General features: G+C 37.1%; 1 protein-coding gene across 6 annotated transcripts in view; it reads left to right on the top strand.

Annotated features, from left to right (window-relative positions):
• Positions 1-17683, top strand: part of Ptprz1 (protein tyrosine phosphatase receptor type Z1) — a 186248-nt gene that overhangs the window by 107476 nt on the left and 61089 nt on the right. For all 6 annotated transcript variants that reach the window (XM_036181207.1, XM_036181212.1, XM_036181211.1 and 3 more), the window contains exons 9-10: positions 10027-10211; positions 11231-11357. In XM_036181207.1, the coding sequence (XP_036037100.1) occupies positions 10027-10211; positions 11231-11357 (312 nt within the window). The remainder of the gene's footprint in view (positions 1-10026; positions 10212-11230; positions 11358-17683) is intronic.

Genomic DNA, 17683 nt, shown 5'->3' with positions numbered 1-17683 from the left:
AGTTTTCATAAGTTAAAGGGTTAACTTAGTAGTAATGACAGTAAGTAATAAAAGCTACCAACTGTTGCGTAACACTACCTTACCTTGAACCAAAGAGAATTATCTTTAAGCTCACACCAGCCAGTTCATGATGCTGACCAACATTGTCATGGTTTACAGTTTGGGAAGTTGACACTGAATGATTTGTCCAAATTTCCACAGCTAGAAAGGGGTGGTGTCAGTATTTGGACTCAGGTGTCTCTGGCTTTAAAGTCATCCAAAGCTCTTTCTACTCTGCATAATACCTTGAAAGGAATATAATTTTTTTAAATTTTTTTAAAATTAATGTCCTTAAAAACATGAAATTTTAAAAAGCATTGCCTTTTGGAGGTTTCGTTTATTCTAAGGTCAAACAGAAACACTGCACTCTCTCTACACTACTTGTTCTCAGTTACAGTAAGTATGTGAAGAGCCTGTCCAGGAAGGCAGGCAGGTCTCACTGGCATGTATGGGCATTAATCTTACTCCTCTCAGCTGTGCATGTACATTGTCACACTATCCCACAGCTCTGTGGTGGCATTGTTATGGCTGTCAGAGTAATTATCGCATATTTGTAACTTTGTTCCAAAATAATTAAAATAGAAGAACTCATTAGGAAAGCAGGCTATTGGAAATCGATTTATTTATTTAAATTAGAGGGAGCTACAGATGCAAATTTTTAAATAAATGAGTTCTACCATCAAAAACATATGCCCACGGGCTCTTTGGGCAGGGTATTTGTTCATAGGTACACTTCTCCCAAGATTCCTCATGAACAGCCAAGGTAGCATTTCACACAGACATCGTGTGCTTTAGACAATTGCTTAGAGAGAGTCACTGTATTCTGTTGGTACCCTTTCGAGGCCAATACTAACTTACTATAGGTTTGTGTCTTTGGGATCCAGGCTCCAGCCCTCTGGTCATTTGACCTTCCCCTTGTCCTGTCTCTCTGGCAGAGACTCGGCTGCTCCCTTCATGCTACTATAGTTCTCCAGTTCTTCTCAGTGGAGGAATTACCTTGACCCAGGTCCTGGGGATCATCCCACCCACTCCCATCCCCAGCCTTTGGAGTGTTACCCACTCCCATACTCACCCTTTGGAGTGTTACCCACTTACAGGGCCTTTATTTACCAAGAAGCCATAGGAGTGAAAGAACACCTTTTTTTGTCATTTTTTTTTCTCTTTGGTTACATAGAATTTAATTTTAAAGCTTCAATTTATAAAAACGTAATGTGATTTTGAAGTTGCAATGAAATCTGTCTATTAGCAGATTCCAGTTCTGTTTGTTGTATTGTTTCATCCAGGTAGTTAATATTTAGTCAGATATTATTTATATTTAATATGAGGCATTATTAACAATTAGTGATTCATCTGTCTTACTCAACATGCCTTTTCTCCATCCCTGACAGTATCCCTTTCTGCTGAACTGTCCTGGTCCTTTGCCTATAGTGATGCTATTTTTCATTGCCTTGCTTCAGAGCTGTCTATTCATCTGCCTCACTTTCTTAGTAGATTTCTACCTTAAGCATCTCACTGTGACCTGTAGCATGGAATAAAAGGCAGTCCCTGTCCAGTAGGCACAGCCAACTCATCTCTTGATAAATGAGTGATGCAAAAATGAGTTAAAGAATACATAAAGTTCTCTTTTTTCTTAGCCTTTGGGGCTACAAAGAACATATGATATTGGCACTAGGCACCGAAGGAATGAGTAGCTTTAGATTCCCAGACAGGTCTTAGCCAAGTTCTTCTTTATTTAATGTTTTTGAAATTTTTTAAATGCTCAAAGTCTTCAAAAGAATGCATGGAATACAGTTCAGATTCTCGATTAAAGACAGCTTCAAAGAAGGATTCTAATTTTAAAAACAGTATCTGTGTCACAATAAAATTAAGAAGTCATTTCCTCGGTGATTGAGAAAAGGAGCCAACTGACTTTCCTTATTTGAACTCTGTCGCTATTCAGGTAAAACTATTATTATATTTGACAATGATGTATATTTAGCATATAATGATAATTATACAGTGATTTTACAGATTCCAACTGTATAATATTTTGCATTTGCTGAATTTATAATAAAAACTGAGCTGGTTGCTCTCTGTTTGCAGTTGAGAAGGGGGACTTGTGTTTGGAATTGGAACATTTGTTTATGAGCAGAAACAATTCTTTCTCTATCATGATTGTTTGCATTTCAGGAAGCATTTATTATTATTTCATTGTTATTCATGTCCTTGTGATGGTTATTTTGATAATAATGCATTATCTCCCTTCTTTTTGGAACTAAATTTGACAACAATTGAGGGTAGAATTTAGGTTTTAATTTTTGTCAAATTTAGTCTGAAAATAAGGTATTATATTGGTTCTACTGTTAAAGTAGAAAATATGAGCCTGGCAGTGGTGCCACATGCCTTTAATCCCAGCATTCAGGGAGGCAGAGGCAGGTGGATCTTTGCATTCAAGGTCAGCCTGGTCTACAGAGTGAGTTCCAGGACAGCCAGAGATATACAGAGAAACCCTGTTTTGAAAAAGCAAAACAACAACAAAAAAAGAAGAAAGTAAGAGTAACCTTACAGGAGACACTAAAAATCACCACTCAAAGATGGCCACGGAGAACTCTATTGAATATGCTTTCAGGCTTTCCACTCCAATGAAAAACATTGTTATATCTCATAATGGGAGGTGTTTTACATAGTGATATTAAAGGGATCGTTAATAAAGCATTTAGCTGTTATATAGTATTCGACTTAGTGTAATTTTATTAAACCTTTTCCTCAGTCTTGGAATTCATGGTATATTTATACTTTTTACCTTTATAAATATCTAACATGTTCATTTTGACTAGAATGGAAGTAAAATGTATGATAAAAATTGTCTAAATCTTGCTCTTCATAAGTATATCGCAGAAAATATCTATTTATGTAGCAACATATGTAGCAAATCATGCGCAAAGCATGTGACTCCTTGTTTCCAAGTGCACTCTGAGATTAAAGCCCCGACCCTATTCAGTTTCACACTCACAGTAGCCTCTCAGTTTTCACTTCACCAGAACATGGATGCTCTGCTTTTCTGCTTTGATGGAAGGCTACCATTTCTCAGAAAGGCACTTCATTTGGACGTCATAAAGTGGACATTGTAGATTCTAAGAATCAGTGAATTTGATAGAACCATCTGATCAAGAAGGGTTTAATAGAGTTTGATAGAACCATCTGATCAGGAAGGATTTAATAGAAGGTGCCTTTTAAATAAGTACTATGGGGTTGGGGATTTAGCTCAGTGGTAGAGCGCTTGCTTAGCAAGCACAAGGCCCTGGGTTTGATCCTCAGTTCAAATAAATAAATAAATAAATAAATAAATGAATGAATGAATGAATGAATGAATGAATAAACAAACAAACACTATGGACAACAGTTTAAACATACAAAAATATAAAGTAGGTAAAGTTCATATTTATGCCCTGCCTTCCAAGCACAGACATTTCCATGCTGTGCTGTTAGCACCCTAACAAGTTTCTCCCACTGGAGAGCAGGAGCTGTCGAAGCATGCAGGAAAAAGAACTTGGGCTTCAAAGACCAGAAAGTATTTATGTAGCTGGAATTTTCTCCAGTCCTGCCCAGCCCCATGGACCCCACAACCACTTATAAAATAATTACTCAGAAGCTCATATTAATTAAACTGCTCGGCCATTAGCTCAGGCCTACACTGTCTAGCTCTTACACTTAAACTCAGTCCATTTTTATTAGTCTATATTTTGCCACGTGGCTCGTGGCTTACTGGTACATCCTGCTCCTCATCGTGGCGGCGGCTGGCAGCGTGTCTTTGCCTCAGCCTTCCACTTCTCAGACTTCTCCTATTTCTTTGTTCCACCTATACTTCCTACCTGGCTACTGTCCAATCAGCATTTTATTTATCAATCAATCATCCACAGCACATTTACTTCCAAGTACTTCCAGTACTTTGTTACATAAAAACTGTGAAGTTGTTGACGTTATAAGCCACCATGTCTTTGCCTATAAAATGAAAAGAATGAAAGTGGTGCCCTCAGAGGGCTGCTGTGCGATGCAAAAGGAGCTAAATTTTGCAATGCACTCCAGTGCTTTAGATGAGTGAGCTGCAGACTCAGTGACTGCTGTTGTTGTCATGTGTCATATGCATGGGGAAACAAGCAATCACAGTGAAGAAGTATAGCTATGCAAAATTAGCTTGGTGTGCATTTAAATACTTTGTTATAGAATGTCCTTCAGTGAAGTACATGTGAATGTGTTTCAAATGTTAGCTAGCACTGTAAATAATTTGATGTACAAATTTAGAGCGATACAATATAGTGTGCTTTTCAAGAAATAAAGCATGTTAGGAGTATCTTTGTAGCATAATGTATCTGAACTATGTAGCATAAGGCAATGAATGGTAAGATATTTTCTACCATTTCCTAAAAATGTCATTATGAATTATACATTAGCAAACCACTTTTTGGAAAGTCGGTAGTTTTAAATAGTGTTGTTAAGGTCACACGTAGATAGCACTAGATCTAACTGTAGTCAGAAAGCAAAATAAAGATCATTTACTTCTTAGAAGATCAAGCATTACAAATTGAACTGCTGTCATTTAATATGAAGGCATTTCCCTCAACACCCCCCTAAGCCCACTTACCTGACCTTTCTTTCCTTTTCACATTTTTAGCCATAGATCATGCAACTCAGAATATGCCCTCTCCATCCAGGAAAACGGCATGCACCTCAGGATATGCCCTAGAACAAGAAAGGCCAAGGGGAACTCAGATGTAGTTGTACCTTCTACATCAATGTTCTTGATTACAGAGAGATTTCTCATAACCAAGGAATTTTCTTGTATTTCTCCTCCATTTCTTTCCTGCTATCCTTTTCTTTTGCTTCTGCTTTTTCCTTTTGTCCTCAAGACATTCAGCACTTTGCTTACTCTAATCTTTTGTTTCTTTCTCTGTGTAGTACACGTTTTTCCATATAATACAATGAATAATTAACCACTGCCCTTTATGCCAACTAAATATGAATGACGCACTTTTACATCCTTGAATGGTTACATGTGACTTTTGATGAGCACAACCCCATTTGGTCTAAGTCACAGGTTTTTGTTTTGTTTTGCTTTTGGTTTTGGTTTTTTGTGCATTTCTCTGCGAATGAAGTCTAGAATTTAGAAAATAAAGACACTTGGAACTTTGTGAACGTCAACCTTAGGAAGCTATGACAGGGATGAGCTTCCAGCAGGCAGGAACAACAGCTATACCTGCATGCCAAGGGTACCATACCCAATCTTTTTATTCAACTTTTTAATCCAGAACACATATGGCGCTTTGATCAAGTAGATCTTTTAGGGAGCCCCTTTGCCTGTGTGTGGCACTTCAGCACTTTATACAATTCTGTGTTCTTCAAGAACCAGGTTCCTTCTCTCAGCCATCATTGCTTAGAATGAGTAGCTGGGATCCAGAGTGAGTGTAACTTGTGGAAATGAATTGAAAAGTAACATGTTCCAAGTTGATGAAGCCTGTACAAGGGAAGTGTAAGTTTTACTGTTTAAAGTTTTGTTAACATGTGTTTGATAATGAAATACATACTAATCTGGAAAGGACTTCCTGATTTTCAGTCCAGAGTATAATTTATATCTTTCTAATAAGATAATTACACTAATTTGAGGGGCCGAAGAAATGGCTCAACAGTTAATAGAACCTACTGCTAAGAATACCTAACAGGATTGCAGCAGCCCTGGGTTCAGTTCTCAGCACTGATGTACGTCTGCTCACAGACACCTGTATATCCAGGGAATCAACACTCTTTTCTAGACCTCACCCACACCTCCACTCATTGTGTACAACTCCACACAGAGACATACAGTACATGCTCATGTAATCCAAAACAAAAATAACAACTAATGCCCATAGAACAATATTAAGGAAAAATAATACTAGATCATGTTAAATATCGACTCCATGGGGATTGCCTAATCTTATGTCCAAATACAAATTATATTTACAGAACCAATTAGGTTGTTACTTAAAAGTTCCAGTCAACGCTTTGTCAAGTCACAGTATACAGGTGTAAGTTGGACTTTCCTCTTGGACACATTCTAAAGTACATACATTTTATCCCTTCAAGACCTTTGTTTCAATATTTAAAGAATAAGGCTAGCTAAGGGTTTATATTACTAAACTACTGATTATCAGTTAACAAAAAGGATGCTTTTAAAAATAGTGTTCTGATTAAAATAAAGCTCAAGATATATGTGTTTCACTTAGAATACCCAGAGATGAGTTAGCTAATAAGGCATGGAGGGGGGTATCTTCCAGGGAAGGGGAGGTTGTTTTGTTTTTTGTTTTTTGTTTTTTTTTTTAGTAACCATATAGAAATCTACTTCCATAGAAGCTTGCTAAAATATATACATATTTAAAAGGAGTTTAAATGGAGTTACCATATTATGGGGGGTGAAAATACCCCAAATAGACATTGTATGCTACCAAATGAAAGCCCCAAGAATTAAGAATGGTTTGCCTCTTTTTGAGTTGTTTATTAATGGGGTCTAATAGGAATTCCAAGCATTATGGGCAATTACTATTGCTATTGATTAGCTTCCTGAATTTTGACAGTGAAATCCTACTGAAGATACCATGTGCTTATGTCATAGGACATGGAGAAATCTAGTAGGTACTCAACTGGAAGCTTCATCCCTTCTGGCTTGCAATTCATGGTGCTTGAAGATACTATACATGCTACACAGAGAGAAAAGTAGTCATCAGTATCACCCAGCTGTGAACCCCAAGAGCTATAATAATGACATACCTACAAGATATGCCCACTGGTGTACTAGTAACACAAGCATTATAGGAGTTACCAACCACTTTTTAAAAATTGGATTCAAGGCCCACTCCACAAGATGGGACAGATCCTACACTGTCAATGAGACCCAAAATTTGAGGCTAGATAGGTCATTGGCCCTAAGAGAAAGCCTACTGGTATTACTGTTAAATGAAAATAGCAATAAAATGACTTCTATGACACGTCATCATATCCATAGACTGGGGAATGACTCAGCCTGCTTTGGAGAAACATTTTCTTGAAGTACATGGAAATTAACACAGAAACCTGTAGCTGGTCAACATGTAGAGCACAGAAGACTCTGGGATGCTCAGCCTTCAGTGGGATGTCTCTGTTACACCTTCCCCTCAAGACTCAAAAATCTATGCAGAAGGCGGTGGGGGTGGGGGGAGCTTATAAGAGCCAGAGATGATACATGACTTCCAGATACAACAGAGCAAAGAACTAAGGCCAACAGATAGCTGTTGGGATGAAGAAAGTCAGTTTTCTTCAATGGAGTGACAGCAGGTTTATCAACTACACTCCAAGGCAGGTCCCATGCTCAGGATTAGTCAGTCAACACAAACTGGACTCCACACTCTTTGGAAAGAGAAAACATGAAGTTGGGTTGATAGGAAGGTAGAGGATCTACCTTGAGAAAGGGGAATGAAGAAATAAAGGGGGAGGGGTTGGGGATTTAGCTCAGTGGTAGAGCACTTGCCTAGCAAGCACAAGGCCCTGGGTTCTGTCCTCAGCTCTGGAAAAAGAAAAATGAAAGGAAGGAAGGAAGGAAGGAAGGAAGGAAGGAAGGAAGGAAGGAAGGAAGGAAGGAAGGAAGGAGAGAGAGAAAGAGAGAAAGAAAGGGGAAATATATAAGCCCAAACTATTAAAATAACTAATAGAGTCATATAGACTTATAAGTAGGACAGCTAAGAAATGAGAACCTGATATCAAAGAACTGTAACTTTCTTTGTAAAGTCTCACTTCATATTAACACAAATGGCTACCATTTTAAGTATCTCCTGTTTGCCACCAGTGAGATCAGACAAATACAGAAAAGCTAGGGAAGCTAGGTAAGAATGCTTAGGGCATATATCAACTAACACATTTTTATTTTTCTTATGACATTTTTGTTTTGTGCGGGTGCATTAAATTAATAAATTATAAAGAGTACTTTTTGTTTTGTTTTGTTTTTAGTCAGGGTTTCTCTGTGTAGTTTTACTGCCTGTCCTGGATCTCACTTTGTAGACCAGGTTGGCCTCAAACTCAAAGATCCTTCTGGCTCTGCCTACCAAGTGCTGGGATTAAAGGCATGCACCACCACCTGGCTAAAGAGTACATCTTAAAGAGTACAATTCACTTTAAAGCATTCCCCTTCTCTAAAAAGTGGGATTTATTTCAGAAGGAGAAAAATCTAAAAATTATCCCGTCAGAAATCTACCTTCTACAGGTACACTGCCCTAGAAGGAAGAAGGAGGTGTATTGATTTTCCAATGATAATTCATGTGCTGCTCTCATTGTGAAATGGTTTGATGGTCTTCTGCCATCTGGTGGGAAAAAAATCACAGAAGAGTCACAGGTAGCAGTATATGGTGTAGTCCAAACATAATTTGGGAACATATTTTTAGTCTGAATTCACATTTTTCACAATGAAAGAATTTTCCTCTTATATTTAGAGAAGCATCTCACTCTAAGCCCTCCCTAAACAAAATATAGCATTACTAGTTTGAAAAAAAAAAAAAAAGGAAGGAAAAAAGGAAGAAAGACCCTATCTCTGACACATGTAAATTTACCCAGGTATTTATTCAAAGCATATGTTTATATTTTGTGGTTAATTAATGTACTGTTACAGCCACAGATTTGCTAATAGTCAGCTGTATGTAAATCAGCCTACTTTTTCAGGGAATTGTTAGTTGTGGGCGCCCTCATGTGTTGATGAGATGAACTACAAACTAGAAGATGGAGAGAAAAGGAAAGAAAAAGACAAGGAAGTGGGGAAACAATTTGAGGCGCATTCTGAAGCACCTGCTGGCATATTTCCAGAATCCCTATGGGTGTCTGACCCACGATAATTGGTTAATCTAAGACACCCACATGCTTCCGTGACACAGCTTTGTAGTGCTCTATATCCCTTGAAAAGAGTGTCCAGTCAGTGAATTTCTTAATCTTTGTCCTGAAAGGTTTTTCTCTTCCCTTACTTTGCAAATGTCTGTGGCAGCTAACCTTTTCTGTATAAACTACTCTAAATTTATCACATACACATACATTCCACAGAGCACCAAGACTGTTTCTAATGAGTGAATTTTTGGCCCAGTTCCTACCTGCTGTGATCTTAAAGTTACTTTAAGAAGTTTTGAAAGTTTTTTTTTCTCAATTTTATTTTCATATGAGACAAATAAGTTAATTCCCTGTATTTATTTATTTATTTAATCTGTTAATGATGACAACGTGGAATTTCATTGCCAGTTCTCAAAAAGACTGAATTGACGATTTTAGTTGTGATACGACTTTCATGGGTTGGGAATTTTTAATTATTTCAGAGTTTCTCTAATAGCAAAAATATCCAGTTATAGACCATACTTTATAGTTGAATTATTTTTTCTTGTTTTGAGCTACATACATTTGTCAGGTATCAAATAAGACATATACAGACACAATGAGTTTGAAGATATTGTATGTCCATTGTTTCTAAAAGTGAATGTGAAATACTCCCCAAACCATATTGTAGGCAAGAGTAAAAGAAACTGGAGAAAGGAGCCACAGTTCTTACATGTCGAGGGTATTGAGAGGGTGTGGTGCTTGCAAGTGGACTCTGGAAAGTGACTATAGATTAAGTGTGTGGGGGGAATGCCTGTGATTGAATCCTGGAGTTGTTTAGGGACAGAGGAAGGGACTATTATGGACAGTGAGATATACACATACTCCCATCAATATGCATCATAGTCCAAGGGTCTACACCAGGACTTCCACCCTCCAGAACTGCCAGCCAGAGGAACCCTCTTTCCTTCTGAAAGAACCTAACAAATCTGATTTTAGGTACAAAAATTGGCGTGTCATGATATAAAAGAGATAATATTTTACTTCTTATTGAACTAAAATGCAATTTAAAAAAACTTCACAGAGTATGTTTTACTTACTTCAAAACCCAGGAGCCAATGGTTGTGCCAATGACCTGCTGTTTTTCTCCTGAAGTGTGCAGTTCAGAGCCAGAAAATGTGCAAGCTGACCCTGAAAACTACACCAGCCTTCTGGTCACATGGGAAAGACCTCGAGTTGTTTATGACACTATGATTGAGAAGTTTGCCGTTCTGTACCAGCCACTGGAGGGAAACGACCAAACCAAGCATGAGTTTTTAACAGATGGCTATCAGGACTTGGTAACTATAAGATGAATTACTTTCTGTCTGATAACATTATAGTTTGACTTCCAAGGTAAGAATTTGCAAATAATTATGTATTTTTGCCTTTGGTCACTGTAGATTTTGAGTGAAGGGGTTTCCAGGGAATGTAAGGCATAATAAATTATGTCAGTAGTTAGAATTGAATACAAGATGATCATGACACTGTCAACAACATTATAAGAGGTGGATACATATGGAAAACCTAAGCACTGAACATTAGTATACCCCTTTTATATAAATAAGATAGTGTAAAGAACAATGAAGTACTCCAATTAAAATCTCAAAATTGGCCTGAGAATCTCACCCTGTAAGAGCTGGGTATTCTCTACTCAGTCACAGGAAAAGCAAGGGAGGGGACTTCAAAAGTCCTTTGCATTGCGTCAGATTTCTACTTGACAAATGCAAAGTGGTAAGTAGGTCCGAAATTTGAGTATAGAATAATATAAAATGCTCTCTTAGCCATGCACGTGAATTACATGAATTACAGAAAGTACAGTTCCGATTCCTTCTGTGACCCAAATACTAGGACTTTGATTTGATAGGTAAGGGCTGGCCTGCTGGTAGTGGGTCCACAGTCCTTCATCTGGATGCAGGTACAGGAAGACACCACTGCACCAGGAAAGTCTCTGAACTCTGCATTCAGGCAGCAAGACTGCAACTCTTGGGAACTTACTTAAATAAACTTTCCATTATTAATATGTTTGATAGCATATAGACGCAATAGATAAAGATTTTAACTACTTTTAAATTCATTTGTCTAGAATACAGAGAGAATAATGTAGGAGAATTGAGAAATTGTGAGCAAATAGTTCCTCTCAAAATTCATAGTGAAGATAACACTACTTTGTGAGATGCAAATACATATACAAGTGCACACACGTGCATTTTCATGCAGGGACACATAGCCAGGAGAAAGAGAGTTGTTTACTTCTCACTCTTAATATTTTCTGAGAAGACTATTTTGTATCATTTGTAATGTCTTTTTTCCCCCCTAGGGTGCTATTCTCAATAACTTGCTACCTAATATGAGTTATGTTCTTCAAATAGTGGCCATATGCACTAATGGCTTATATGGAAAATACAGTGACCAACTGGTAGTTGACATGCCTACTGAAGATTCTGGTGAGTGCTTTCCTGAGATGCTCTGTTATTTTCCCGAGTAAATGAGGCTGTTTGGATTACTGGGCACACGTGTGCTTTCTTCTGACTTCGTTGTTTGTGGGGTGTTTTTATAAAGTTTATTTTTTATTATCATTCAGAGTAGTGGGTTTCATTATAGCCTTTTCCTACACATTATACATATTTGTGATGATCCCCCCACTCATCTCTTCCTCTTTCCTCCCACTGGCCCTGTTCCCACCCAGAGGCCGCCCTTCTGCTTTCAGGCCATGTATATTCTCTTACCCCCTCCGCCCTACTTAAGACCTCTTTCCCCTCTCCTGGACTCCTTTCTAGTGTGATGACCTGTACCCACCAACCCTACACATATATGAAAACCAAAATCTAGAATTCACATGTAAACAAAAAATATAGTATTTGTCTTTCAGGGTGTGGGTTACGTAGCTTAATGCAGTAGTCTCCAGTTTCTCCATTTTTCCCGCCAATGTCATTATTTTTTGTAATGACTGACTGCAGCTCTATTGTGTGATGTGTGCCACATTTTCTTCATTCATCTATCTGCTGATGAACATCTAGCTGGTCCCACTTGCTGCCATCATGAATAGTGCCACAGTAAATGTGAATGTAGCATAGGACAGTGAACTAAAGAAATGGTTCTCAAAGGAAGGAAGGAAGGGAGGGAGGGAGGGAGGGAGGGAGGGAGGGAGGGAGGGAGGGAGGGAAAGAAAAAGAATGAATGAAAGGATGAAAGGAAGGAAGGAAGGAAGAAAGAGAGAGAGAGAAAGAAAGAAAGAAAGAAAGAAAGAAAGAAAGAAAGAAAGAAAGAAAGAAAGAAAGAGAAAAGAAAGAAACACAAATGACCAATAAATATTAATAAGTGTTCAACACCTTTAGCCATCAAGGAAATGCAAACTAAAACCACTTTAAGATTTTATCTCACCCTGCTCAGAGTGGCTCTCTTCAAGAAACAAACAAACAAACAAAAAACCACCAAAAAGACAACCAGTGCTGGTGAGGATCTTTGGAAAGAACTTGTCTTAGGGTTTCTGTTTCTATGAAGAGACACCATGACCGCAGCAACTCCTATAAAGTAAAACATTTAACTGGGGCTGGCTTACAGTTTCTGAGGTTTAGTCCGTTATCTTCACGGCAGCATGCAGGCAGATGTGGTGCTGGAGAAAGAGCTGAGAGTCCTACATCTTAATCCATGGGCAGCGGAAGCAACTGTTTGTCACACCGAGCATTCCTTGAGTAAAAGGAGACCTTAAATCCCACTGTCACAGTGACACACTTCCTCCAACAAGGCCACACCTCCTAATAGTGCCACTTCCTATAGGGGCCATTTTCTTTCACGCCACCACAGAACCCTTATTCACAATTGGTGGGAATGGAAACTGGTACAGCCGCTATGGAAAACAGTGCGGAGTGTTCTCCAAAATGTAAACATAGAACTGACTTTATATCCTTTTGGACAAAGGTAAAATTTCTCTTCTGTTATAGGGCAGAAAAAAAATTCTTGTTTCTAATACAAGATAATCTGTACATTTATGATCAATGCCAATATTTTACACTTATACAATAAGAAAAACAAGATCTAATTGTGTTTGCAAAAATCATCAAATGGAAATTGACAAGTGAATATTGAGACTTATTTTAGACTTACTTAAGACTTGGTTTCATTTGTATTTATTTCCTTTTCAGCCCCCAAAGCATGTAGTAAGTATATTCTATCCTAGGACCATGCCAGGTATTTTGAAATATCTATACAAAGCATCTCAAAGTTTACTTTAAATATATTTCCACTTTTTATAATTTGATTGGGGCATGTTTTTTGCTTCCTTAATATACCAATCTTATTTTCATAGAAACAAAAATGTTTCTAATTGTGTTTATCTGCATGCATCCTTTCTAAATATTAAGGGAAAATCTTTTGATCTCAAACATATGCAATAAAAAAATCAACATATAAGCATAATTAGATAATTTCCAGATTTACATAGCTTTCCTTTTATCACTGAACGTAGTTTTCAGGTGGTAGAATTGAAGTCTCTGTGTGTACATATATGTATGGGCATACTTCCCAATATGCATATTGAAATATATGCATATATATGTACATACATGTGAATATTGTTTGGTCACCCTTATCATGATTCTAGTCATTATAGTGTTTACAAGTTTTTCATGTCAATGAATGGTTATAGCATAACCATGTTTTATGTACAGAGGGGGAAATGTCTTGCTTTCATTGTTAAAGACTGCAGTAGAAGTTTAAGCCAATGTGAGCTCACATAAAGAACATATTTCATCACCTTATATAAGTGATCTAACTAGTTGACTTTTAACCGTAAGGGATGTGTAACTGAAATATCATAATGTATTCACTTCTCAACCAAATACTACAAAACCTTCTCTATTGATAGTTGATGACTTATTCATGTGATAACATGCTTGTTTTTAAATGTTATACCTTGGGGCCTCTATATAACCATATTTTTTAATTGGTTTTTTTTTCTTTTATTAATTATTTTTTTCATTTATTTTACATCCTGACCACAGTTGCCCCTCCCTCCTCTCCTCCCATTCCCTCTGCCCCCCATCTCCCCTCTGCCCTCCCCATCCACTCCACTTCTGTTTCTGTTCAGAAAGGGTAAGGCCTCCCATGGGTGTCAACAAAGCATGGCATATCAAGTTGAGGCAGGACAAAGATCCTCCCCCTGCATCAAGGCTGGGCAAAGCAACCCAGCATGGGGAATAGGTTTCCAAAAGCCAGCTCAAGCTCCAGGGACAGGTCCTGATCCCACTGCTAGGAGCCCCACAAACAAACCAAGCTACACAACTGTCACACACATACAGAGGGCCTAGGTTGATGCCATGCAGGCTCCCTAGCTGTCAGTCCAGAATCCATGAGCTCCCAGGAGCCCAGGACAGTTGTGTCTGTGGGTTCGAAAATTGGCTTGTTTTAAATAGAAAGTTAAATGCTAAATTTTATTTAAAGGTGAGACTTGCAAGAACTGACCAGTTATATTCTGTGTTATGATATTCCAAGGAAGAGCAGCTTTCTCCAAGTTCCTCACATGTGTCTATCATGAAAGTAACATCAGTAACAAGACATCATTGTCCAGGTTGTGCCAAGCACATATAAATAGATCAAAATGTATTATATAATTAATGCATTGCAGTATGCATTATATTGGGCGTAGTCACTCAATTATCTTGTTTTAGTTATATATATCACCCTCATCTCTGTACATAAAACAGATTCCAAGGAATTTATAAGAAATGAGCTGTTTTCTGTATCCTGTCCTACACTGGTTACTACGCCAAATTTTTCAACTTTTTGTTCTTTTTATTTTTTTTTACATCTGAGATACTTGTTGCATATGAGAATGATCAAATAGATGTCTTCTCTGTAACTTATCTCTGGGTGCTTTGTTTTTAGAGTGAGTCTATCTTAGCACATTGCTAGTATTTTCTTGTTTGTACAAAATAACAAATATTACAACTTAATTTCTATTTATTCAAAGGATCGGGGCACTGTTGAGCATTTCTATGACGGGACAATAGGTTGGACCTACCATTTAATCTCCACGGATGTCTCAGACCCCAAAAGCGCTTTGTATAATAATGGTGCTTTAGTACATGGTGATATTTGGATAATCATACAAACCCAAGATAATGAACATAGTGGGTAGACTATACCCATCAAAAATGCCTCTTCATCAAGAACCAGTTTATTCCAAGCTCAGAGTTTTCTTATTAATTATGAAGAAAATATTAATTCTTAAACTTTTCCTCCTGGTTTTAAAGGCTACATCTTAATTTGTTTACTTACAATTCACAGTAGCTTAAATATTGTTTCTGTGGCAAACATGGCACACTTTGGACAGCTTGTAGTGTGGAAAAATGGATCCCTTTCTAATTAGTGACCCTTGTTGTTGTTGCTAATATAGGAATGTGTTAGGTTGACAAGTGTTTATAGTTCTGATCAGTGCCATTTCATCCTGTTGACCATGCTACTTCTTTTCCTTGGTGATGTGATAATACAGACGAATGAATTCATCTGCTATTATTTGAAAGACACTGTTTTCTAAATGCTTATAGCTTATTGATTGTGTTCAAAGGAAATGATGCAGGCAATTTATAATTGCCCTCAAGATTTCATAGACCTCGAGTATTCACTCAATATCTGAGAAAAATTCAGTCTTTTCAATTGGTTCTTTAACTTCCTAGTTTGATTAAATTGTACATTTAGATTTATAGTTTAACAACATTATTGCTTGCACATCCTAATTTTACTTGTCACTATATACAACAATATTAACATAAACCAATGTCCAGTATTACATCAAGCACTATTTTAAAATACATGCATAAATTCATGTTAAGAAAATAATTAAAGTTAAAATGATGCCTTCTTAGTGTTGAGAAGAAATATTCTTTTGAGAGAGACATTTTAGGAAATTATATTTACAAATGTAAGATATTCATAAATGAGTAATTCATAAATATATTAATTTTATTGTAACTAACATAAGCATGTTTAATTCTCTTCTTTGATAAAGATTCTGCAATATAGAAGACACTTTTGCATAAACATTTTAGGATTTTGATAACTATATATGTTAAATTTAAACACACAACAAAATAAATGCCCACATTTTACTCCCCACCCACCATGTGCTTTGCAGTTTGTCTCCAGGCGTCTTGTGACGTCGCTGTGTCTGTCATTACTCCTCATGCACCCTGCCATGCTACGATATGCTTACGTCTTTCATTACAGTTTGACGCACTGGGAGTCTGCATTGCTTTTATATTCTGCGCTGTGAAACTTGGCTTACCTTGAAACAATTAAATAACTTTGCTCTCAAACTTTTTCAGTGTTGCTTCCTTGTATTGTGAAATAGTAAGGCTCTAATATTCTACTAATGTATTACTTTTAAATACATCTTACAATACATGTGCTTCAAATAGAGTCTGTCACCTGTGTTTGATCAGGTATTATACAAATGTGAATCTTAAGTATTCACTCCAAAAGAAAAAACAAACAAACAAAAAATAGGCACAGACATCCACTATCAGATTTTCCCATGACTCACTTGGAGCCTATTTTGCTGAAGTGAGGATACTCTATAAACCAATATATTTTGTAAATTTTTTAATGTATCATAATACCCAAGTCAACTGGTAATTACTAGAATATCAATTACTATTTTTGGAGAACCAGCAAGGGGAGACCAATATGAGACCTGTTGCTGTCCAGCTCTACCTTGGATGCTGGTTTTGAACCTCCACAATCAAAAGTATGACTTTAGAATCTTCAAAGGAAACACAAACAGTTCCTAAAATTGTCGTATTTATGAAACCCCAGAATTTCTATTTAAATGATCTGAGTCCAGTTGGAAACTAGAGTAAAGATCTTTTAAAAAGCGAGTTTGTACATTGTGAAGATGGGGATCTGCTCCTAAGGTCCACATCTGTGAGATTGCCATGGGATCAAGAGGGCCACAAAGGCCATTCCAGAACCTAAGGAGGCCCAGAGAAGGCTTGTTCTTACTGCAGCTGCAGCGAATAGCAAACTCAAGTACAGTAGCGGTGACTCATACTCTGGGGTTACATGGTTGGATGAGTATATATATATTTCACTTTGGGAAAACCATGATCCATATAGTTAACTAATGCTTGCTAGTAGAAAGTAAACTATATCCAATGCAATGCATCCTGAGACTACTGAAGCGAAAGGAAGTCAACCTTCATCCCAACCCTATCAAATAAATAAGAAAATTAGTTTTTATCCATTAAAAATATGTAGTCAAATGAAGTTAAACAGTCCTAAAAATCTGAAACATTTCCTGATGCATGTTGAAAGGAGTTGACTGTTAAATTTTTTTCATAAAGATGAAAAATATATAGTATAATATATCCATTATTAAGAAATATTTCATTATTTGCCCTTATATCATTAAAATAGTTCAAAGCAGATGAAAATCTGTGGCTTCTGGGAAGCCCCAGGGAGTGTCTCATGGACAGTTTGAAGATGATTACACACATGGGCCTTTCTACCTAGCTATAGTTTTCAGAAAAGTAAGCTGAAGGTTGATTCAGCCACAGAGCATTGGATGTTGTGAATTTTCCACATGTTGGTTTTCTTGAAGGTTACAAAGACTCAGGTGTTTGAGATTATTGATGTTACTTTCATTTGGAACCATTATGAATAAACAGCATGAAAACCAGATGTAAGGAAATGATTGCATGGGAACAAAAACAGAATGATTGGCCCATATTAAAAAAAAAAAATCAGGAGAATTTAATGTAAGTCTGGGAGTATT

The sequence above is a fragment of the Onychomys torridus genome, chromosome 3 (genome assembly GCF_903995425.1).
Source record: "Onychomys torridus chromosome 3, mOncTor1.1, whole genome shotgun sequence".
Taxonomy (NCBI): Eukaryota; Metazoa; Chordata; class Mammalia; order Rodentia; family Cricetidae; genus Onychomys; species Onychomys torridus.
This window is presented reverse-complemented; position numbering and strand designations above follow the sequence as displayed.